The 26277-nt window shown below is 32.9% G+C and overlaps 2 protein-coding genes across 3 annotated transcripts; one reads left to right on the forward strand and one right to left on the reverse strand.

Moving 5' to 3' along the window:
* Positions 1-2552: 2552 nt before the first annotated feature.
* Positions 2553-11038, forward strand: LOC113402412 (BTB/POZ domain-containing protein 17). Of its 2 annotated transcripts, none has more exons than XM_026642652.2 (13): positions 2553-2792; positions 3565-3705; positions 4040-4219; positions 4603-4722; positions 5433-5566; positions 5640-5756; positions 6137-6249; positions 7041-7315; positions 8383-8499; positions 8757-8845; positions 9214-9315; positions 9687-9765; positions 10330-11038. In XM_026642652.2, the coding sequence occupies exons 1-13, from the start codon at positions 2712-2714 to the stop codon at positions 10393-10395; spliced, it is 1614 nt and encodes a 537-aa protein (XP_026498437.2). In that variant the 5' UTR covers positions 2553-2711; the 3' UTR covers positions 10396-11038. The 2 variants fall into 2 exon arrangements, with proteins under 2 accessions (XP_026498437.2, XP_064072495.1); XM_064216425.1 differs by having other exon boundaries at positions 9214-9291; positions 9678-9765.
* Positions 11039-14340: 3302 nt separating this feature from the next.
* Positions 14341-26042, reverse strand: LOC113402418 (uncharacterized). Its single transcript, XM_026642659.2, has 7 exons — positions 25947-26042; positions 25595-25768; positions 19720-19925; positions 16386-16539; positions 15398-15666; positions 15020-15232; positions 14341-14895 (listed from the first exon to the last, which is right to left on the reverse strand). Exons 1-7 carry the CDS (start codon positions 25996-25998, stop codon positions 14842-14844), a joined length of 1122 nt encoding a protein of 373 aa, XP_026498444.1. The 5' UTR covers positions 25999-26042; the 3' UTR covers positions 14341-14841.
* Between the last annotated feature and the right edge of the window lie 235 nt (positions 26043-26277).

Consider the following 26277-nt stretch of genomic DNA (forward strand, 5'->3'; position numbering starts at 1 on the left):
TTACAATAACTTGAAGCCTCAATGGCGTAACGGTGCAAAATAATATTAATATGTCATAGCACATAATTAGGTATAATTCAGTATTGGCCTCGCTACTTTAAAACTAAATAAACTGTTTTATTTTATGTATACGTAGGAAGCATATAATTATTTGTTTTAATTATAGATCTACTTAATTCAATATTAAATTGTATACAAAAATTAAGGTTCCACAAAAAAAAAGGAATTAAACGTTTACCAAATTACGTTACAATAGTTTTGATCTAATTCTTTCAAACCACCGTAACTAGCTAACACTAAAGTTGCAGCTCTGAACCTGACCACTTGGACTATTTTTGTACTAACAACAATATGTTTACCTACTCTTCATTGATAAGAAAATGAGTTATTACTTGAACATGACCAAGAATTAATAAAAAAAAAACATTCAACTACAGAATACAGATACACAGTTTAAGGATTTAGGCCGATCACCGAAAAAGTATTAACACAATTTAATTAGCAAAATGAATTATGTACCTATACCTGAATATATAAATATTCTGTATGTATGTATGTAATGGTTGGATCGGATTCGACTTTTTTTTGTGTATGTGAGTAGGTTCCTGAATAGTTTGGATTGAACCCGGTAGGCGGCGCTGCGACTGGGAATGTAATAAAATTCTTATTTTACCTGGACAAAGTCAGGACGGGCATTTAGTATATTGTTGGTACCTACTAAGCTTTCGAAATTTTTATTAGCATCATTCGTGACACTTAATTTAAAGCAGTCTAGTTGATAAAAATATTTCCATCAATAGTTCAGAAAAAAGATTTTCAGTATGTCATCTAGCATTCTACAGAGTACTGCTTTTTTTAACCCAGCTATTTCAATATGTGATGAGATTGAAAAAAAGCAACTAATAAATAAAATAAAATTCTTTTGAAAATTTACCAACACCTATTTTTGATGAAATTTACTAATTTACATTAAAAAAAACTTAAAACTGTTTGGTATTCACTTTACTTATATACTTTTTACCATATTGTTCAGTTTGATCATAATAAGAAATCTTTTCCTCTTAATATCAGAGCCCAGACCTTGACTAGTCCACCAATTACACAACCCTCACATAATATATATCACATATTGATATACATATCATATATTGGTGAAAATAATTTACCACCCTAAATATCTGTGAATGAATTGGTTGACAAATTATACTAGTAAATGATGATTTTTTAACGATATGAGGTAAAGTTCAAAATAAATAAAATATGCAGGAATAACTGGTTTTATTTTCAGAGGGCAATTGAAGGTAAGTAGTATGATAATAAACATAAGATAAGACTATATACTTGACAGTGTTAGTCTACCAGATGTATATTATTCATGCATTGGCATATCGTGGTAATGCTACTGAAAAGAGGGGAATTATGATAATCCTTAATAATATTAAGACTTTCTAATTGTTTTAAACAATAATGTACATAAAATAAAATCCATAGATATTTAGTTTACTATTTGGTTCTTTTCACCTAAAAGTAATATTTATTACAATCTTTAGTTTTACTATTTACAAATATTTACAACTTAGTTCATATAATTGTGCTAATTTTTATCACTCATTTGTTACAGTTGTTAGGGCACTGGGTTACATAAAATCTATAATGTTTAGGTGAACTTTGGCTCAGAAGTTTATCACTGTTACTGTGCAACCACTCGTCAGAACCATCGCAACAGTCACAAATACCATCATTTACTTTACTTGATGATATTGAAAGTGTTTGCTTTCTCGGGCTTTGTGTATCACAGTAAAAGATACCATCAGGACAGGCAGTTGTGCTTGGCTCGTCCGTACCATCTTCACAATCACAAAAGTCATCATTCACTCGTTCAAATGGAATTTTTTGATGCGATGTTTTGCACTTAAATTCTTTGTTTGAATCTGGCCGGTAACTCTTGATATCAGCATAATATATACCACGAATCATGCCGTGTTCATTGAGGTATTTGTCATCTTCTGAACGCAAATGTAGTAAATCCTTAATACTATTGTAATCCAGTACAGGAACCACTACATTCATGTTAGCTTCTGATGTTATGGTTAAGAAGAAATACAGCTGGTACAAAATAAAACAAGCAACCATGCAACATGATAGGATAATAACGTTTTTCTTTTTCTTAAGGCCCATTCTCACTGTTTTGTATCAAACCACCTTTAAGTTCTAATATTTTACATCAATTTATTATATTTTTGTCTTTTTATAGGAATCAAGAATGTTATCGTTCCTGACACATAAGTCAAACCAAATAACTATTAGCAATTTTTGTAAATAATTTATGTCCATAGAGTCAAAAGACCACGTATTCTTTAAGTATTGCAATTTTCAAATGGTAATCATGACAACCAATTCGATGGTTAATTTAAGCATAATATCTTTTAACTTTTACACTAATAATAACTTTGTGTATATTGTAATGCATATTTTATATTCATGAAATTTCTTTTAGTAAATATACAATCTGGTGCCATAAAATGTCAAATGTCAATGTAAACAAATGACCATCTGTCAGACAATCGTCGATTAGAATTTTTTTAACAAATAATAGTAACATTTTTATTGTTATCATTATTAGTGTATATTTTATATGAATTAAGTGTTTTAAAAATATATATCTTGCACTATGATAATGTTACTCTGATACGTTGTTCATTTTAGATAAAATGAATTATTTAACAGTTGATTCAGCTACGACATCGACCAGCTCTGACAAAAATGAAGCAACTAATAATGAAGATCTTGAAGTAATTATCCTAATTCTCATTAATATAATTAATATTGTTATACTCACCTAAAATAACATACGGGTACAATTATGTCAAACGACAAATAAATTTGAAAACCTAATTCTAAAGAGATTTCTTCCAAAATACCTAAGAAGGAATTCATGTAGTAAAAAAAGAGATTAGTATTTAACAATTTCTAAAATAGTTTTTTTTTATTATTATCTTTGCTAAACATCTTACAATTCCAAATAAATAAATAGATAAATAATTACAATTACAAATTCTATCATATAGATTAAGATAATGAAAAATAATCTTCACTGCCGAGTTTTAATAGAATTGTCCCTAATATGCAGCACTGCATTATTTGTAGAAAGCAGATTTGTATCTCATATCATATAGATCTACTATTGTTATGCTACTTACCTCCGGTAAAAGATCAGTAATCTTTCTATTTTCAATAATTATTTAATAATTATAATTGTTCATACTTGGTTGATATAGAGAATCTCCTTGTACTTATAAAATGTCTTTTTGGGAAAATCACAGATTGTATATTTAATAAAACTTTTTTTTTAAATAAATATTTTATAATTTTTGTTATTCTAAGGACAATCAAATTAGATTTTTATTCATATAAGTATTGATTTATTAACTAAATTTCAGTCAGTTTTTGTAAATTGTATTAAAATTAACTTAAAATAATTGCTTTTAAAATTTAAATTTGCTTAAATATTTGATTTAGGGATTGAATCATATTTGAAATTGTTGAAAATATTTCTTTGTTTAGGTGGACAACTCACAGAGTGTTTTGCTTAAGATAGCAACTCTGTATGCAGAGCAGTTGATGAGTGATCTGATCCTGGAGGTGGGAGGTGTCGGCTATCCTGCCCACAGGCTCATATTATGTGCCAGCAGTGAAGTATTCCAGGTGAAAATGTGATTGCAAGAAAATATAATAATTCACCGAGATGTTGTTGTGTGTGCCACATACAAAAAAAAATCTTAAATCTATACTAATATTACAAATTCGAAAGTAACTCTGACTATTGCACTTTTTCCCCTAAACAACTAAATCAAATTTGATAAAATTTGGTATTCTTAAGATAGCTTAAACCCCCAAGAAGGACATGGGCTATTTTAAAACTGAAACTTACGACAACCGCCAACCTAACACATGGGCGAAAAATAGTTTTTATATATATTTAATTTTAAAAAAACAATAATGTTTCCTAAAAATTAATTAGACTTTATTTTTGTTTCAGGTTATGCTAATGAATCGTGAATGGAGTGAGTGGCGTGAAAGCCGTATAATATTGCAGGAAACTCCCACTGGTGCATCTGTCTTCCCTCACTTCCTGAAGTATTTTTATACTGGCCAAATTAGGATATCGCATCAAACCGTGCTTCCCGTGCTGTCCCTTGCTGATAAATACAATGTTAAGGTAATCAAACCAATAAGTATTCTTGTACTAGTAGTAGTAGTAGTAGTAGTAACCTTAGGAGGTGTCATATTGGCAACCAAGATGTAAGAATTAAATGAGAGGGTGAGATGATTTAAGCAAAAAGTATATTATGAAAGAAGTTTTATTTTCATGTACATTGAGTAAAAGCATGTCTCTATTGTGAGTGCATGTGTATTATGATTTCATATGTATTGTGAATGTGTGATATTGTGAGTATGCTTGTTTTGTGGGTTTGCATGTATTATGAGTGCTATTATACTGTAAGTGTGTGTTCATGCATTTAGACTTAGTGTATGTGTCTGTGACCGAGTGTCAACATTTTCACCCTTATTAGTGTACTTATCTGATTTCATTTTCACCAGGACCTTGTAACCCTATGTCTGAGTTACATGTCTCAGCATATAGCGCAGGCAGCAAAACGCGGACAACTTATCGCTTGGATGCAGTACACCATGGCTTGTGGCCATAATGATGTTGCCAAGGTAATTAAATTAGAATATTTCTTCCAGAAAGTCTATTTATCATAGATCTTTTTTATATATTAGTAAAATATATATATATATATAGTAAATAGCTTGAAAATGTCCCTTTGCTGGGCCAAGGCCTCTTACTAAGAGGAGAAAGTTTTTGATTCCTCACGCCGGACCAATGTGGGTTGCTGAAGATTATTTAAATTAGACACGTGTAGGTTGCATCACGATATTGCCCTTCATCGCCGAGCACGAGATGAATTATAAACACAAATTAAGCATATCAAAATTGAGCGGTGCATGTGTGGGTTCGAATCTGCAATCTTTAGTTAAGACGCACGCCTTCTGGGGTCTTCTCGGCTCACCTCGGCTTTTTATGAGTATGTTAGTATGTAGTTGGTTGGTTTCTTTTTGAAAATCCGGTTATTATTCGGTGTTAGTGCAGTATTCAGACTTAACATTTATTTGTACATCCATGATGCCATTGTTATTCGCACTTAAATATATTATTAGATTCTCAAACCAAATTTTTCTGTTCGTAATGGAAATATAATTCTATTAATTATTTATTATAAAAAGTAAAAAATATATTCTTATAAATACATGATAAATAAAATTACGTTAGTAAAAATTAGTATAATTTTACAGCATGCAAATTTGTGTGTGTGTGTGTGTGAAAGCATACATATTTTTATTATATGTGGATGTTTGTTTTGTTGCAGGCTTGCCAGAACTTTGTCAAGTGGAACATGGAGTGGGTGGTAGACAGTGAGCTTGCGGAGCTGGAGGATGACACGCTCCTGCTGCTGTTGCAGCACAGTGACCTCGTGCTGCACAACGAGATGACGCTCTACCAGTGAGTTAATTCCACAAACTATATCGATTGCAAAAGCATCATCGAAAATATTTTTATATATTTTATGTTATAGATTCGTCGTGCGTTGGTTAAATAAACAGAAAGAAAGGCTGAACACGAGTGACCTCTCCGAGACCGAATTGAAAGTGCACTGGGACTCCCTCGTCACTACGGTCTTTTCACATGTCCGGTTAGTATTCGACTTAACTTATTATATATATATTATTTTAATTAGGATTAAGGAGATTGGCACGTCTAAAATTATAGATAGTTTAATTTTTATTGAAAGAATGTCTTTAATTTCAAATTTTCATAACATTGTCTTTTTCATAGAATTCCATTGTCATTAGTTTAACTGTTTTTTGTAGTTTGCATGTTAATTAATTAAGTACCACTATGTAACATTTCTTTTCGCTTAAATCCCAGCTTAGTCAAAATTTAATGTTCTCGATGTGGCCTCCTGTTATTAAAGGAGCACATAGATATTGAACTAATATTGCACAATTTACCTGCAAATGTGTATCCTTTGTTGAAGATAAGGATCTTATCGATAAATAAATATAATTCCAGATTTCCTATGATGTGTCCAAATCAATTGGCAAAGTTGCTGTTGTGTCCGTTAACGCAGGAACACAAGGAGTTCTTTATGGAACGAATGGCAATTGCAATGAGTTATCAATCAGGTATGTCGGAAATCTGAATTAAACAGTGCGGAGCGAAATCTGCTATTTTAGTGAAAACCCAGTTCGTAGTCAGTAATGCCCTCATTCCTCTTTGTTTATTCGTGACCGGTATATTGTGATCGAATAATGCAAGAAAAATTATTTGATAGACTTTTACTGCCAACCGCTTGTCTGAAGATAAATGCCCTTGGAATGCTTTACTCAGGCGTTTGTGGATAGTGGTGATGGCATCCTGGATGGTCTTAACGCAAATTACAAAAAAACATTATATACTCTTACGACATTCACTTGTTAAGATGTGGTAATTGGTGGTAGGACTTAAATAGCACCTACTCATTAGATATTCTACCGCTAAACAGTTGTAATTAGTTGTTGTGTTTCGGTTTGAAGGTTGAGTGAGACTATAAACACAAGGGACATAACATCTTAGTTCCCAAGATGGCGTATTGACGGTGTAAGGTATAGTTTATATATCTTATCGAATGTACGGACAGTGGTTATCACTTAGGCGGACGAGTAAATTGTCTATCCGATGGTTAGTGGTCAACACCAAATATAGACATTGGCCTTGTGATAAATATACACCATTCGTTAGAACGCCAATGCCTCACCAATCTTGGGACCTATTACATCTTCATCATCCGCTAAACCTCGGTCACCCCTTTGCCAGTCAGCCTACCTATATTTAATAAAATAATCCTTCTCAGACATCAACCATACGTGTGATCATAAGTAATAATTACAACGTGGTACCTTATTAAGTCACAGTGGGCTCTGATAATAAATTCCAGGTCAATATGAAAGAATAGCAGAAGTTCAAGAGACAGAAGCCGGCCGGATGCTCTTTACACCCCGTCTCTACACCGAAGACACGTGGGGTTTGGTGCTCGCTGTTGACAATTTCCACTCCCTGCCGTGTTATCACACACGCACGTTCATATTCTCGACCAGGCCCTCCATAGACGACGTGGCAGCTGATAAGCTAACGGAGTGGACGGTGGATCTTTATCCCAAAGGGGTCTGGTTCAGGAAGAGCATGCTCATTGTATGGGCTGTGACATACGATGTAAGTGTGATTGACTTTATCAAATCTTACCTTAAAAAATTTTCACAATTATTATATTAACAGTATCTAAAACGGGATATTTACCATGTTTTTTATTTTTATTTGGTGGAGCTCGATATTTCGACATTATCTACGAACGTCTTGTTCACGAGACTGACGTTTGCGGGTAGACGTTGACGGCATTAGAAGTGTCCATATCGGACTACCTCCGTTCTCGTACGTTTGCTGCGTAAACACGGGTCACCACTACCACTGTCACTTTCACCCCTACTATTTGTTTTACTTACACTCGAAACTCGATCCCGTGTTTTACAAACGAAACTCACCGTATCGATTCGCGAATTTTTTATATTATTATTCAACGGTTTGCATAACTTTATCACTGGAAAAAAATATTATATTATTAACAGAATAACGAAAATTTAGTTTCCAGCATAAAATTGTTTGGACTTCGTTCTACGTGGTTTTCGATGTCTGCCCGTACACGGGCAACCTTGCCCTCTCGTTCGCTTTCCTTCTATTTCTTACTTTTGTATAGGATTTTATGTATTATTTTTTTAATTTATTTTTGTCATTGTTTTAAGTCGGAGAGGATTTTTAAGAACATTCTTTTTTGTCATTGAATTATTCTCAAATGTTGTTTAAATATTTTAATGTCTCCATTGTTTAATACATAATATATAGTGAACGCAAATTTGTTCCAATTGGTTGTCTCTCGTTTTGTGTTTTGGAACGAAGTTCTTTACATTAGAGGGAACTGGCAGACAACCCTTTCTTTCTCTTTCACTCCGTATACAATAGAAAGGGACAGCCTTTCTGCTGTATAAGGTTTTATATCATATTATTAAATCTAGTATCATTGGAAAGGTTTGTGTCTTTTCAAGGTTTCATGCGGTACACAGAGTTAGTAAGTTAAGATAAAATGCGTATATATATCGTCTCACAAAAGTGCGTGTAGATGTAACAGACGTAATTTATGGTTGACGCATAAAACGATACTGAAAATAGAACTCACGTCTTCGAATCATCTAAAGAATAATGTTGAACACGTTTTGATTTGTCCACAGGTACCGGAAGTAGTCCTGCGTACAGTTCGCATCTCGATCACGTGCCAAAACTGTCCGCAACAACAGGACAACAATTATGAGTACTGCGAGTACAACGAGCCCGATGTCAGGGTCAAGGTAAGTTATATAAGAAAAAAGTTGCTTTTATGTGGATGGACGAACGGGAAACGGTCCCTTCATGGTGGTCACCATTCCACATGGCCTTGTGCCGGATGTAATTTTAACCATACATAGCCATTTCGTCGCCAACCTTGGGAACTAATATTCGTGCGTATGTCATTCACTCATATTAAATTACTGGACCGATTTTGATAATTTTTTTGTGTGTTTTCTGGATAGTTTAAGTCGTTTTTACATAATGATGTCTCTTTTAGATTGGAATACTGGTGTGGGGAGTACAGAATGGCGTCGAGCACGTGGCGTCCGTCGTCGAGAGAGTGCACAGATTTTCTGCTCAAAATAGGTGAGCTAGCATTATGTTAGGATAGCAGTAGCAGTCCAATGTTGTAACTTTATAAATGTAACTGTTTGAAAAAATTGCTATAGTTAAATTTTCTATATTTTTCACATTTTCTTGAGGCAAACATTAATAATAAGTTTAAAATAATAAGTTTTTTTTAATCTGGAGTATAGTCAGATAAATGGGCTTTATAAAAATATAAACGTGTTGCATGTTATCTTTAATAAATTTTGAAATAATTGAGTAGATTAAAAATATCCCTAGACAGTGTTGATGTGTGTATTTTAATTTTGAGGAATGTCTTTTTGTTATCAATGCTTAAAAGTCTCGCGTCCCAGTCGGACGTCCCATGTAACGCTCGTGTCCCGCAGAGTGCTGAACATCGACGGCGCGCTGGACTTCGACGAGCTCAACACGCCGCTCTACTCGCCCGCCGGGCCCGCCTCGCCCTCCCCCCCCGCCGGGAAGCACGGGTAACGCTCTTGTGCCTATCCACTTGGGAAAGTCAATGTTTCATTTGTTGAGCCTATTGTAACGGAACAGGTAGAGATTAACGAACTTGATTTACGTATTCCATGTGATTTTCTAATAGTTTTGTTATATTATGGAGTCATTATTAAACGACACTATTCCAACTTCTTATGGTCACTTTAATTTTAATTTGAAACTTACGATAACACGTTCGTTTTCAGTAAAAATAAGTTTTATCATTATTATTCGTCTCGCCGTTGAAATAGACTATGATTAAATTAAATCAAATTCAATCAGTGTCATGTGTTGTCTCGTGTACTCAAATCGTTAGTCAGGAACAAATACAATTTAAATCTTGTCTGACTGCCAACAGACGTTGTCCGAAGTGCTCGGACATCTGCGACCCGCCCGAACCCAAGCACCTGTTGGGCCCCAACAGAGACCAGCTGAGGGTAAGTCGGGTCATAACCATCGTTTCTCACCAGCAAACTCAGCGTTTTCTGCCATCGAATAAGTAATTGTAAACGTAAATAATAAACATCCTGTATATTTTTCTCCAGATTTGGAGTTTATTCTACCATGCCGCTTCTCTGCGGATTTGTAATTACATTTGTTATACAATTTTATCTGACACACATATTCAGTTCCCTTGCGATTTTATTCACCTTAAAAAAATTAATGTATTAAATATAATACATTCGTTTTTTTTTGTTATGAATTAGTAAGGAATGGCTTATGGGCCACCTGATGGTAAGTGATCACCACTGCGGCGCCATAACAAAATTGAACCATTTCAAACATTGCTAATGGGCCACCGACCTTGGGAACTAAGTTGTTATGTCCCTTAAAACTCACAATACTTCACCTGTGCCTGTAGTTACACTGACTCACCCTTCAAACTTTAACACAACAATGCTAAGTAGGTACTACTGCGTGTCGACAGAATATACGACTGCTGAGTGCTACAAAGCGCTACCACCAAGTAAAAATTAAATTAAATGTCTTCTGTTTTCTAGATACAAGTAGTGATAGTTCCGCTGACAGACTTCTGCCACGTGGGCGCGGCCGACACTAACGGATGACCGTCCGGCGCCGGCTCGGCCTGAGCGACCGTCCGGCCGTGACCGTCGACTTGCGCTTCGCTGGATGTAAATATACGTGACGAATATTCGGGCGAATGTTGTAATTTATATTATTTAGTGTTGTATGCGTGAAGTTTTACCGGTTTGTAAACGATTTAATGTATAAATTAATTTTAGTTCAATTTAATTAAATATTAAATTACAGAGTTGTGATTATTGTACTATGTTATATTGTAGTCAAAAGTACATGTTATGTGGTTTAAGTATTACGTACATTTTTTTTGTGTTAAAAATAAATGAATAGTTAAAAAAATTTTTTTAAAGCTTCTATGATCAAAATATTTTGTCTATGCCGAGCTGTGATCGTAGAGGAGTTCCTTCGTTTGTATCAAATTCTGGGTGTAGAATCTTGTTGTGCTTATCATAGAAATGCATTGTCATCTGAAATTCAACTGAACCAATGTATACAATTTCTACTCCACTGGATACGAGGAAGTGGTTTCAATTCAACTTGCATATTTGAACTAACAAACATTGCACGTTAAATAAAGTAATGTAAAAACTTTTTGTTTTGATTTAATAAGTTTTAAAATATTTTTTTTTCTATCTTAATTTTTAGTTTTAAAATGGATTCCCTTCGACATACTATGCGTAGTACTTAAATGACATTATTCGAATGTATTTATTATTCAGTCAGTAGATAAGAATGAATTACAGTAATTAGGACTTTTGTCGTGAAATAATTTAAATGGATAAATTTACTTAATTCTGTAATTAAAATAAGTTTCGAACTTTCAAACGTAGAATGCCAATGAGTGAAATCAATAGTGACTTCTATACCACGCCATATTGTGTTGTTACTGTTGTTTGTCGTATATTTATGATTTAAATTTTGTCTTCGGAAAGAAGTGCAATAATTTTAAGCTAATATGACTCCATATTGTTATATTTGAGTATTAATTAAATGTATTGAATATTTGGTTGCATTTTATTTAAATAATAATCGTGTACCGTGTATATAAAAATGTCTAATTGTGCCGCTATAAACTGTTTTTCTTTGGAGTGACACTACAGATATTGAAACTGGTTGAAATTCATCCTACAAAATAGAGCTGTCCGGTCTGTTTATAATCTCTGAGCTCGAGAATCTCTTCGGGATGTTTTTAATAAACTGGGTAAACTTATAGTTGCTTCACAAAATGTTTACAACAATATTGTATATACCTTAAATATTATGTATATACAAAAAAATATTTTTTTTTTTAAAAAAATGGTGACAATCATTGTGTAAATAGAAAATAAACTTCTTATTCCATTCTAGAATAAGATTACAGTTATTTTAAACTTTAAAGCTCATGTCAAAAAACATTTATAAATAAGGCATTTGACTCATTAAAAGATTATATGAATGATAAAAAAATCGGCGACTTAGACGCGATTTGTTAATTTCTAGGCGAGGTATGCATAAATTTAATTGTACTTGATTGACATACTCTGCAATTGGAATGTTGGAAAAGAGTAACTAGAGATTCTTACCGGTAGAATCTACTTTCCGAAAAGGTAAGCTAGCACTTAACATTTAATTTAACACTAACATGACGATTCGAAAGTGCTTTAAGAGCCTTCTTGAATAAAGAACATTTTGATTTTGATTTGTAAGAACTCTTATACACGTAAATCAAGTCACCGAATTCAAATATAAATGTATTTTATTCAACTAAAATTTACAATAAATAAATAAATACAATTTTTTAACCGTAATTATTTCAACTCTAACACCGTTTCGGAAAACAGCCTCCACCGAGAACTGCAAGAAACCCGCAGAGTTTTGGCTTTGCCTATAGACGAATTTCCATATTTAGAATTTCAAAAATAATTAATTTCCATACAAACTTTTATCTTCTACTTTAACCTCTTGTTAACAGCGATTAGATCTTCAAAAGGCGAGTATTTTAGTTCATAGATCTTAGTCATATGCATTGTTATCACTAATTTAACTGCCGGGCTATACAAATGTTTGGAACGTTGTACGGATCTTCATTCGTATTTCTAAATATATCGGTTACTTATATACACTAAAAATTCGCTTAATATAGGAAAGCTAAAAATGGCGTGAATGGTTCGATAAAATCTGATATTGAATTGGGGTTGTATTAGGAATATGGAAAATATTGAACAGTCAACTAAAAATATTCTGGTTAGCGTCACCTCCTAGCTATCCGCCTCCAGACCTTTAAATCTGGCCCTGTGCTTAGGAGATATAATAGGGCACAAGCGTGTGCGCGATCAAAGACAATCTATATTCCCTCTCATTCTCATAATAAGATGGCACAATAGGATTCAATTTGGGGAACAGGGCGAGAGGGAAACGATCTGCAACCTCACTAGACAACGAGGGAGTTTGTTCAAACTTAAAAATCAACAATATTATATAACTATTATTTCTAGATTTGAATTTATCCCGTATATTTATTGAACCGTATATGTAAACGATTCATTGGTTATTACTCTAATTATAAGCAGATTGGTGAAATAAAACGAAAATATTTTACAATACATTTATTTGCAAATAATTACATAAGACCGAATACATCGTAGCTCGGTTACGAATTTAAATGCAAAATCAGGAAAACTTTGCAGGAAACTTTGTTTCAAAACGCATCTTATAATCAAGCATTCTTAAAATACAAGCAAATAAAACTTATAAGCTTTGACAGTTGAGCAGTTTTTCGTTAATAAACGAAAAATATATGTACCGTCAGCAAAAAGTAATCTTCTATTTTTAGGTTTTCTAGGAGTGATTTAAAACTATAAAACACATGTATCGTATTAAATTATCAATTGAAAGTTAGAAAATAGAAATCAAATCGAATTTGTAGTTAGTTTTTACTGACTGTACAAAAGCATACTTCAATTAAAGACTTAAGTAATAATGTATTCCAATTCATTTAGATCCAGCCGAATACAAAATAGTTCAAAGCTATTCAATATTTTCTTTTCCGAATATTTGCTGTAACCAATACAATTAATATATTTAGTTGACAGTCATTTCTGATTTTTATTTTTTAATAGTAACACGATAACAACAGTTTAATAGCAGGCGAAGAACTCGTCGCAGCCAGCTTATAGAGGATCACAAAATTATTAATTAAATATATTTAAATAATAGAATCCTCAATATTTCGGTGGTACCCATGTACATACATCTATTTCAAATGCTAAATATTTGAATAGTAAGAATTGAATGTACGGAATGTATATAAATGACAAATGTTAATTGTAGATACGCCTTCGTATACTATTTATCAAATTTAAAAACAATAAATATATATATTTTTTGTAAATGTACACCAATGATCATTAATAGATTTATTTTAATTTTAATATGAAATATACTTTGATTTCTTTGTCACTACTATACAGATCTGTTCTGTCACGAAGGCACACAACCGCGTTAAATTATCGGTGGGCATTAGCAAATATTATCTAAATAGTTTTTTGTTGTAATCTTTTTACATTAGTGTGTGTACTAATGCACGCCGATAATTTAACAGGATTAATTAAATAATGTTCGAAGACAAATATTATTTGTGATACCTTTTAATTTTGGCTGGATCTTAATTTCGACGTACAATATTTAGAAAAATTGACAGTTTTCCACTATTTATAAATATCTGTATTTAGTTCATAGATTATATAATATGCCGTATCTATTGATGTTACAAATATTCATATAAAATAGTTTATTACTTGAATAAAGTATTTTCTTAATTTCAATTTCTCTTAATATACTTTAAAATTAAGTACTTAATGAATAGTAAAAACAATGGTAAGGATACAAATTGTATTAAGTACAAATAATTCACTTTTTAAAGTTAAATTTAAGTAATTCCTACCGGATGGAATTTAGTTATAAAAAAAATGTTAAAATTTTTTCGTGAAAAAAAAAACATATTGACGTGGTTTTTGGTATTGCCAGTCTTAATTTTTTACGTCTATCATTAGTACTGTTTTTATATTCCGAGTTATGTACAAAATAGTTTGACCAAATGTTGGGCAATTTCTCTGCCCGTTAAATTTTTTTTTTATCACAGTATGGAAACCTTATTAATATAAATTCAAACCCTGAATAGTTTGGACTGTTCGTCCTTTTTATCAAATATTTTATAATGTTATAAACGACAACTTCGTAGTGAATTTAAAATTTTATCAATGTTAAAAGTCGTTAAAAGTTTTAAATAATTTCGATAAGGCAGCGAAGGTTGTCGATATAATCTACTATGTAAATGATTAAAATAATTTCGTTTCAAGTTAATGTCTTCAGTTACGATAAGCTCAGCTCCGCTGCAGCGGTCGCGTAAAGGTTCAAAAATCGCATATAATATGGAGCGTATTATAAAATTTCATAAAAATAGCTTCAAATCGAAGTCTTTAGTATCGGGGCGGTCACAGCAGGAGCTCTTGGGGGAAGAGATTCATGGAAGCGTAGTCTTGAAGTACCTGAAATTAATTATTGGATTTAGTTTCGTCGCCTTCCTACAACAACTGTAAATTTTATTGATGTCAACGAGAGTTTAAAAGCCCAAGAGCTCTCCACTGGCCCGAGCCGGCCAAGAGGCCGCACCTCGAGCAGCGCGGCGCGGGAGGGCGCGGGCACGGCGGGCGCGAGGCGGCGGCGCAGCGCGGCGGCGTCGAGGCACAGCTGCTTGTTGAGCAGCAGCTCGGCGCCCGCGCTGGGCTCCAGCGGCGAGTGCGCCAGCCCGTACTTGCGGCAGATGTCCGCCCACGCCGTCAGGTGCTTGTCGTTCGCCTCCTCCGCCACCGACGCGATGTCGTTCTGGAAAACGTAAACGTTGTAGTATATTTCATATTAGCGTAAAGTAGTAGAGGGGAGGATCGATTTGATATCTCTTTGCACAGACTGGGACCGAAGGACCGATGATTTGAATTAATTCCGTAGAAATATATACGAGAATGACGACCCCGTGCGTACTTAGCTTACCTTCGCCAGAGTGGATATAGCCGTTCCGTAGTAGTCGTGATTGATCTTGAATATCTCCGACACGAGCTCTGCGAGGCTCCCCTGGGTGCTGTTCGCGTCGTCGACGACGTTGTACGTCTTCCCGTTCGCTTCGGGCTCATTGCCGAGGATCCAGATCGCGCGGCAGACGTCGCTGACGTGGACCGTGTTCATCTTTAAGTCGGCCGTCCAGAGTAGCTTCATCGTTTCGCCCAGATGCTTGTATATACCGCCATAGAGTAGGCGCGGGGCTGTGTACAGTAATTATTATCGGTGTAGGTATACTTCAAAGAAAAAATATTACAGCCAATAATAATAATTGGAAACCGTTCTTTAAAATAATATTGAACTATATGATTAAAATAAACTGGCTCCGTTATTATATTTCAAATTGTGTGCGTGTTCTCCATAAGTAATACAAAAATACACAATAAAATATGCTGCTATCTCTTTCTTGTGAGTGGGGTTGAAAAGATAGGAAGGATTTAGGCTAGCCGCAACTACAACCTTGCCCCCTATGACCTTATTCCCCGGGTCCATTATTACGTCATTTCGTTTGTGGTTAAACACTGACACGACGTTAAATCAATATGTATAATATCTTAATCAAAGACAATGAGATGTAAATAGACAATTTTACTACTTTTTTTATAATATGATATATTCCTAACACAATGAAAGATAATATACGTAATATTTTCGATTATTTGTGTATTACTCAAAATAAACTAAATTTAAATGTTTCCTTTGTGGCCGGAAACATATTTTTTGCTTCAGGCAACCTTGTTTAAAAAAGGGAATAAGAATGTTTGTCTTAAAATAAAAGCGAATTATTTTCAACTAGGTGAAAATGCCAAACATATAATATTGAATGAATAATTTTATTTGTTCGATCTCTACATTCAATTGATCCCTGATTTGATTTTCCATTTGTCTTAATGAGAATAATTAAATACCATTTGATACTCACTCAAACTCCTCCTGTCTCCCACTCCATAGACAATGGCCGGTCTAAGTATGGTATAGTTCAATTCTGATTGCATGTTCTTGAGTTCCTGCTCAACGCGACTCTTCATACGACCCTCCACCGTCCACGGTTCCACCGGACAATCCTCATTTTGTGGCTAGGAATGAAATAGTTAACTAAATAAATATAATACAAAAAAAACTCAAGAACAGTCTGTTAATATCCGATTGCCGTTAAAGAGAACGTTTGATGCTCTCTCCACCACGTTGCTTCAATGTCGGTTGGTGGATACACATGTGACAGAATTACATTAAAACCAGACACAATTCCAGCTGCCTCAGGATGTTTTCCTTTACCGCCCGGTACGAGATAAATTATAAACACAAATAAAGTACTCGAACAGTGGTGCTTATCTGAGTTGGGACCCGCAATAATCGGTTAATATGAGGTTTTAATATGTAATTAGAAATAATCGTACTTTTTTTATTTTATTTCTTACTATTAGTTACTCCGCGCGGTTTCATTCGCATTAGAAATTACTGCTACGAGTGCTACGCCTTTGTAAGTCGGAGCGTTTTCTTATAATGTACAAAACTTAAACGTAAGTTCCCAGAAGTAACATGAGTGCGTCGTTTGTTTGAAAAATAAACTAAATGATACAGGCAAAGCAGTACGACATACACTAGTGTTCACCGAATTTCGACTCAAATACTAGTCAACTAAAGCAGGAGATATTGTTATGCAAAATCTATACTATATTATAAATACGAGATTATATTGCTGTCTGCCTATCTATCTGTCTGTTGCTCTTTCACGGCCAAACCACTGAAGCGAATTTGATGAAATTTGCTATGAAAGAAGATTAGACTCCAAGAAAGAACGCGGGCAACAACTAGTACTGCATAATCACAAACATTATATTTCGAGCACTATTGCCTAATTGATATAACGACTAGCTGAAAATGACACAAATTTCGAATCATACCCTGAGTCGAGTCAATAAAAGTTTTTGGATTTCTTCTGCCAAGAAATTCTCTGTAGCTGTCCAAAGATAGCAGTGCTTATAATCCTATGCATTGAAAACGCCGACGAGTATTTGCATCCGAACCTGAACTCGTTTTTACAAATTCGTGTCTGATTAAAAACATTATTCTATCAGTATTATTATTATCCTACCTAATCACGAGTGAGTCTGTTATATAAAAAAAAATATGTCATTTGTGTTTATATTTATTCCGTCCGCTTAATAATTTTGCAGGAAGGAAAACACAATTACATGCTATTTATAACGGATATAATTACCTAGTGAAACCAGCTATTATAGACGACGGTTAAAAGTTATTTTTACGTATAATTAAAACAAAACCAATTTCTGCAGAAATGTCATAATAATAATTTATACTAATATTATTAATGCGAAAGCTTGTTCACGTTCAACCCATTGAACTGTTTGAATTTCATGAATTTTTGTATAAAGCAAACTTGAACTCCAATTACCGTACATTTTATACCCAACGCCTAAAGACGCCACTTAAGAGGTGCGCAAAGTTGCGGGCGACAGCTACTCATTAATAAACTTTACGGCTCGAGTTTGCACGGGTCAACGAAATCGGTTTTTTACACAATGATGTTCAAATTATTTATACTGCTTGTACTAATTCCGTACGAAAATATCTCGAACTCAGTATAACTTAGGATATTTAAACAATAAACACCGTACTTCAGAACAAGACAAATTTTATTAAAACTAAATTAACTATCTACTTTTCCGTGAACAAAACATCATCGCGATTTAACTCGATCCCAACGCCATCTAGTGAAGCCAATGTGCAACATGTTAAATATTTTGTGAAGGCATTGGAATCGAACAAATCCCGAACACTGCTATTATTTGTGTGTAACTAACTAGGTATGTCTGTTACCTAATCACGATTAAAACATCGATTCTTACGGAAGCTATATGCATAAAAATTACGAGTCTTATCGATTAAAAATGGTCACGATGGTGTGATGGTGGTGGCGGGGAAAATCAAGCACAGATATATATACAAATATGGTACATTAGAATTCTATAAGTGAAGTATTATAAACACTGAAGTCTATATTTGTTAACCAATCAAGTTCGAACCATTGGACATATATTTCAATTTGATTTACAAATCGTACATCTGATGAAATAACCTGAAACTGACGCTAGTTCTGTCAATTGTCTAAATTATAAGTGAAACTTCGCAATTATTTTACATAACAATCTTTATCTATCTATAAAATATCGCATTCTTTTTTAACGCAAATCCGCTGTATATTTTGACTTAGAATAAGTGCCGTTTTATTTTATTATATAGTATAATACTAGGTATGACGTAACCGAGACAACGTGTGCCTGAATCTGCTAGTATATCTTTTTTTTTTTTAAACTACCGAACGTTTCATAATAAGACTAAGACACTAATCGACGCGGAATCGTCCGTAGATGGTTATATGCTTTGAAATACTACTAACTTTGAAATTCCTTAGAAGACGCTGCATTTCTGATACAAGTTTTATGTATATCGGTGGAATCATTTTTTCAGTTAGTAATTACAAAAGAAGACTTAAAATTTATTGTACATTGGGTGCTTGTTTTTATTTAAAAGATAAAATAATAATGAAAATTGAATTACGCCGAGCGAAGCGGCCGCTCGTAAATATACGTGACAATGTATACATTACATATAAGTAAGAACTATGGCATTTAATTAAAATTTTCCAAGGGAATACTGATAACTGTTCGTGTTTCGTGCTACGAGAAGCCTTACACTGACACCCCAAATTAAGTAAAATTTAATTCGACTAATGAATAAAGTACTTCGTCAATTAAAATGTTAACTCGATTACATTTACAGCTTCAAAGATGTCATATAAATCTTAACTAATATAACAAATGCGAAAGTTCGTTTGTGTGTTGCCTACGCTTTTCATACATACTACCCAACCGATCATCATGAAATTTTTCAGACGGGTTATCAGGGGCGCAGAAAAGAATATACACTTACGCCCATTCAAGTACAAATCCTTATTATTTTATTTTATTGATTTATTTGTATGTACACAGAAGTGTTGTCCGTGCCTTTGGTGTATCTTATCTATAAGTTGTATTTTTTTTAATATTTATGTGCCTGCATATGTTTATTAGCAGGCAGCATCACAATTTGAGTTTGAGGATTTATTATTTTGGTTTTTACTTTTCTATACAACGAGAATCTTATATTGTAGGTCCAAAGAGCGCGGATGGAAGATTTGGAGGTTGTGAGAGTCTATAGCTAGAAGAAAAAGGTAAGTTGTCTATGAAGAATACCTTATCACTGCTATACATGTGCCCGCTGGATATTTCAACCAATCTTGGTACTTTCAAGTTGGCGCACTGTTTGGCGACGTTCACGCTGAGTGTGAAGATGCCCTCCGTGTAAACTGCCTCCATCTGCCCCACGCGCGTTTCGCCCGCACAGTTGGCTACTAGGTCCCATTGGGATCCATTTGGCTCTAACGCTTTTGCACATGATGCTGAAAAAATGAACGGATGAATAAATCGCCACACTAACTTTAGTAGGATAGTAACGGTAGGTTTTGTTATGTACTAGATCCTCCACGCGGAGTTAAGGTCTGCTCTTTCTGTTCATGGCGTATAATAAATTATATACTCTAAAAGCTTCCTTAATAAATGGACTACCTAAAATATTTTTGAAGTGATAACTTCTGATGGGAAAGTAAACCACTTCGTTACGTAACGCGTTACGGCGTCAGTCTATCTGGCTTCCCTTTCTCTTAAGAATACGGCAGCGGTAGGCATTATTGCCTAATAATGATACTAATAATGTACAGACACAAAATTATATTGCACATATTCAAATAACTAAGAATAAAATAAATTTTATAATTAATAAAATATGTTAATAATAACTTTTCCTTAGATTATCATATTAATATACATAAAATTTAACTAATAACCTAAGCTTTTCTCAAGTTAAACAAGTACAATATTAAATAGTTCAACTTAGATTAGTTTAAGTCATTACTTTTTTGGAGCGTCCCGACACGCACGCGTATTCTTTTAAATCTGACAAGTACTTTCAATAATTAGTTCAAGCAAATAAAAAAATTGTTCAGCTTTATATTAATCGACAGCATGCGAGAATCTTGATAGCTTTTAATGGCATAAGTAGGCAGACTGGCAAATGCCACCTGATCCACCACAAACGACAAGTGTAACATTAATCATCCCTTACATTGCTGATGTGACACTAACAATCAACCCAAGGAACTATGATGTTATTTTTTTTTTGTGGCTGTGGTTATACTGGTGCACTCACCATACAAACTAGAACGCAAAAATACTATAAAGTATTACTGTTTTGGCGGGAGAATATATGATGACTGAGTAGGTCTACACAAATCCCTACCGCAAAGCTTTAAAATAATAATCGGACTGTCTAGCAACTTAAAAATTGCAAGATCGATCCTAAAGTCTGAACTCTTAACTTGTGTTGTAATAGTATTGGACTATATTGTATTAGATCAGTTCGCCTAGTCAAAGTAAACATTATTAGGACGGATTCGTTTCAAATATATGAATATAGCCTAAGCGTTCGACGTGACACGTGATTAATGATTGATCATCGTAGATGACGAAGATAATTAATATTTTTTAACAGATGTGTTCGATATTCTTTCTAGAATATTCTATTTTGGTTTCTATCAAACAGTAGTCTTTTAGGCGTTTTTTGTGATTTTTTTGTTTATGTAATTGCTAGGCTGATTGACAAATGGACCGCTTGATGGTAAGTGACCCCTACCACTACCTATAGACATTGGCGCTGTAACAAATATTAACTATTCCTTATATAACATAAATGCACCACCAACCTTGGGAGCTAGGATGTTATGACCCTAATGCCTGTAGTTACAAGACCGGCTCACTCACCCTTCAAAGCGGAACACAACAATATTAAGTATTGCTCTTTGGCGGTAGACTATCTGATGAGTGGTGGCTGACCGGCACAAAGCTGTACCTGCCACTCACACACATTCTCTACTCTATATCTCTCTAGATTCTAAACTATAAATATCTTATTTTTCGTTACTTTTCAATTAAGTTCTAGCTTTACTGACTGATTACGACTATTTAATGAAGTTTTATGTTATATATAAGTTAATATGTTTTTAATTTATGCTTCTATGTAATTTATGACAGATCTTTGCAGCACTGAAAAATTTACGGAACCTTTATATACCTTTTAAATTTTTTTTTTTTTAATACAACATTACTGTAAATATACATATTCCCTTTACTTAAGCAAGCTTATTTACTTCGTAGCAAGTACATGTTACTGTACAATTCAAATAATATCGATAAATATAAAAAAGCGTTCGTCTTTTATTAGTTGTTATGATGTTATGAATACAACTCTGGAAGCCGCTGGAAGTTACATTTTGTATCTCACTCGTGAAATTTTGATAATTGACTTACGGTGATATTTAATTTAATTTCCTAAACATTTTGTTTTTATTATAGTCAATATCGCATATCACATTCAGACATTTAACATGTTCTGCGGTGAGTTTCGAGTTTTTCCTTGCAGTTACTGACTGATTACGACTATTTAATGAAGTTTTAAGTATTAGTCAAATACATTCAAGCACGACTAAGTTATAAGTTAATATGTTTTCAATTTATGCTTCTATGTAATTTATGACAGATCTTTGCAGCACTGAAAAATTTACGGAACCTTTATATACCTTTTAAATTTTTTTTTTTTTAATACAACATTACTGTAAATATACATATTCCCTTTACTTAAGCAAGCTTATTTACTTCGTAACAAGTACATGTTACTGTACAATTCAAATAATATCGATAAATATAAAAAAGCGTTCGTCTTTTATTAGTTGTTATGATGTTATGAATACAACTCTGGAAGCCGCTGGAAGTTACATTTTGTATCTCACTCGTGAAATTTTGATAATTGACTTACGGTGATATTTAATTTAATTTCCTAAACATTTTGTTTTTATTATAGTCAATATCGCATATCACATTCAGACATTTAACATGTTCTGCGGTGAGTTTCGAGTTTTTCCTTGCAGAAGGTTATTATAATCTGGTCAAGATTCATAAGGCAGAATAACGGATATTCTTCGCTGGAAATCTAAAGCCCTATCCAATATAAACAATTTATAAGTATTATATACAAATCACTGTTTTTTTTTATCATCGGATTTTTTTATAATATGTATTAGAATTAATTAAAAGATTAATTTATGTTATGTTAGGATTATGTCGAGTAACATTTCTAATTAGGTATAATTATTGTAATTCCTTTTTGTTGTGTCATTGTTACCATAAGAAGTATAATTGAATAATGTTAGTACTAATTATAAAAATAAAAAAAATAACTTTATTTTAGTTTTTTATCCCAAAGCACTTAGTAATTTTAGAGTTAATAAATGTATTAGTGAAAAAATACAAATATTCTCATATTTAATTAACGCAAAACGAAATGAAATTATTATATTTAAAAAGAAAACTTTATATTTTATTTATCGTCGAGGCAAAGACCAAATAAAAGACTGCCCAGAATGAAAACTTGACTCAATTAATGTTAGTTTTTTTTTACTTTAAAGAAATAGTCAATTATTTCAGGCAGCCAGCATATACATCAGTCACGGAGCATTAATGCTTTATAGTGGACGTTTGCCAGACCAAAAAACTATATTAAAATTAAAAAAAATAAACATTTCACACGTAGAGATAGGTGATTATGTATCGGTATTTTTTTAAACCCATCATTAAAAGTGCATACCCTCACGCCTGCAACATTAGCTGGCGCGGACATGGTTAATATATTCACTCAATATCATTTTAACGACTATTGTGTACGGCAGCCATTGTTAGTAGCTACACTTGAATACTAATCAATATTATTGTCTTTCTCGTCATATTTTTTTGGATAAACTTCCCTCTTCGACGACAAGATCAATATTTTTTTAGCCATTTAATTTAAATATGGAATTAGTTCTTTCAACCAATTGTGACAAGATGTAAAGAAAAAAAAATTAAGGCTACTTTATTATACAATTGTTTTAACATGAATTAAGTATCGTTTAAAAAGAGGTTACCACTATTTCTATATTGTACTTGGTCTACACGATATATATATTGTCGTGTGTCATAAGGCCCCGGAAAGGTCTCAGATGGCCCTACGTTTGGGTTTTTAATGTTTTAATATATTATACATTTAATCACCGTAAACGTTACAGTAATACATTTACAGTCTGCCAAAATTAATGCAAAAATATGTTATATTGACTGGTACAACGGATTCATTATTAACTAGCTATGATCCATCGTATAATGGACCTAATTGGACCATTCAATGCCTGTCCATGGACAATTGCTTTGTAAGGGCTACGACACGACATTCTTATGCCCTTTGTGCTGTAAATTACCCAAAGGCTTATTGGCAAAATTCGCAGTTACGCTACATAAAAAAAATTGACATAATTTTTTTCCAATATGTGGTAAAATTTATTATAACATTTGAATTTCGAACCGTGCACTTATTTTGTAACAAAGCTACAATACCACTTTTTTTGTTGTTAAAAGAGTTTGCATTAGATAAAATTTACGACGGAAATAAAAAAAAAAAAGAAACCGGACATGCATGTGACATTTGTTGGTAAAGAATTACCTTATCACTTGTGATAAGAGTGATTGATGATAATATTCAAATATTTGTCCTGTTTATATTTTGCTAGAGAATTAATCGTCACCGAGGTTAATTGTCTTTAGTGGTCAAATTACACTAAATTCACTGTAAGCACATTTGAGCTGTATTTAAAAACTATTTGAAATACGAGACTTCAGCGATACTTTCATACATTATTCAGAATTTACCATATAAATAAAGGAAAGAATGTTCCAGAAATACAATAAAAATTGTAAATCTTTTAAATATAATTTCACAGGAATTTCAAAGCCACATCATTTCTCTCATTATGTCTTTTATGAAAGCTTAGCATGGGAAGCAAATCCATCAATATATATAAAAATACACAAATAGCAAAACTTAGTATTTGGTTCCAGTTTGAAGGTTGAACGAGTCAGTGTGACTACAGGCACAAGCAATATAACATCTTACTTCCCCGAGCCTAGTGTTACATTGGCAATGAGGTGACATTACAATACATAAAAAAATATTTGTATAAATCTGTTATGTCACGTCTGATGCGTTAATAAACACACACACCATCCCAATAACTTAAATATTGACACATAATGGCAACATTTAAATATAATAAACATTCAACATATTGATTATGATTCTAAATATAATTTTGTTTTAATTAATAATATCTTAGTTCTACAATTAATGTGTGGTCAACAGTAGCATTATATTATTAAAATGATTCATCCGTTGATAAGCTATCATAATAAATGTCAACGACACATTACGACATTTTAACGACACTTGGGTTTATATTGAAGGAAATTGTTAAATATCATACATTTGTTACCATGTAATACAAACTGGCCTGGTGTTAAAAAGTCCAATATCAAAAACTCCTTATTTTTGTAATTAGAATAGAAATAATGATCTGGAATTGTTTGTTGTATATAACATAAGCCTTTTTGCATTCAATAGACAAGTATTATTTTTAAACTGGTGCCATTTAAGTACAAATAAATTTATTATTATTTGAACAATTTGATAAAGTGCAATATGTGGTTTATATTTTGCAATTAGTACTCAAAATTTTATTCGATTCTTATAACACTTGGCCATAGAAATGTGTTGAATTTAATTATATAAATATATGTATATGAATGAATATTCTCTAATTACATTATTATATAGTTAAAAATAATGTGATAGGTGCTTAGATAATATTAGTGCATGGTGTTTCAGTAAACAAAGTAAAATGATATTGGACAAGTTTGGAATGGATTTATGTTTATTAAGACAATGTGTAAATGTCAAAAAAAAATTATTTTTTTGTAGTTATTTTTGAAATTGAAAACTTTTTTTTTCTTTTGAAGGAACTTAAATATCAATATTAAAAAATAGACTTAATATAATGCTTGCCACTGAATAAATTAGTATTATTTCTGTGGATTAGATAATCTATTGGTAACATTCTGAGTTATTTAAATATAAAAAAATAATATAACTTACTTGGATTAATAAGATTTGCACTTTTATATTCAACGCGGGGGTCTTCAAAAGCCTTAGTGTGCGCTGAGTTTAAAAAAGCCAGTTGCGGTGGAGTCTTGTCCACCACACGTAACCAACTCACCAAATCATTTGTTATCAAATAGTCGACCAGGTTCCGACCAATGAAGCCGCACCCTGAAGCAAATAGCACGATCAGACAATAAAAAAACACTTAGGTCACCCGATGACTAAGACTTTCCGAAACCGTTATAGAATTTAAAAACTCTATATTATATACTCATCAAATATGACTTAAACTGTATACAAAAGTTTCGTTTTTCAACGTGTTAAAATATATTATAGTGTTTTCTACCTCCTAATACTACTACTCGAGGTTTTGAATTATCGCCGGCGGAATCGGACATTTCGCTTGCCGTTTCACAAAGCTGAATGACAGTTTGACACTTGCAGTGCGGGTGACGTTTTATGTATAATGTTGCCATTAAGGTTATTTTTAAATATTATATTTTATAAATAAATTGAATTACTTATTAATTGGCTACTTTATGTTAGATTAAAGAAAGAATAGCACCATCAATATTAATAATTGAGGATATATTTTTTCGTGTTTCCTAACAGATAAAACAGCGCGTTTCGAGTGGCGAATAATATCTCCTGACGGTCGCTTATGTTTTAGATTTGGT

Source organism: Vanessa tameamea, chromosome 12 (genome assembly GCF_037043105.1).
Source record: "Vanessa tameamea isolate UH-Manoa-2023 chromosome 12, ilVanTame1 primary haplotype, whole genome shotgun sequence".
Classification (NCBI taxonomy): domain Eukaryota; kingdom Metazoa; phylum Arthropoda; class Insecta; order Lepidoptera; family Nymphalidae; genus Vanessa; species Vanessa tameamea.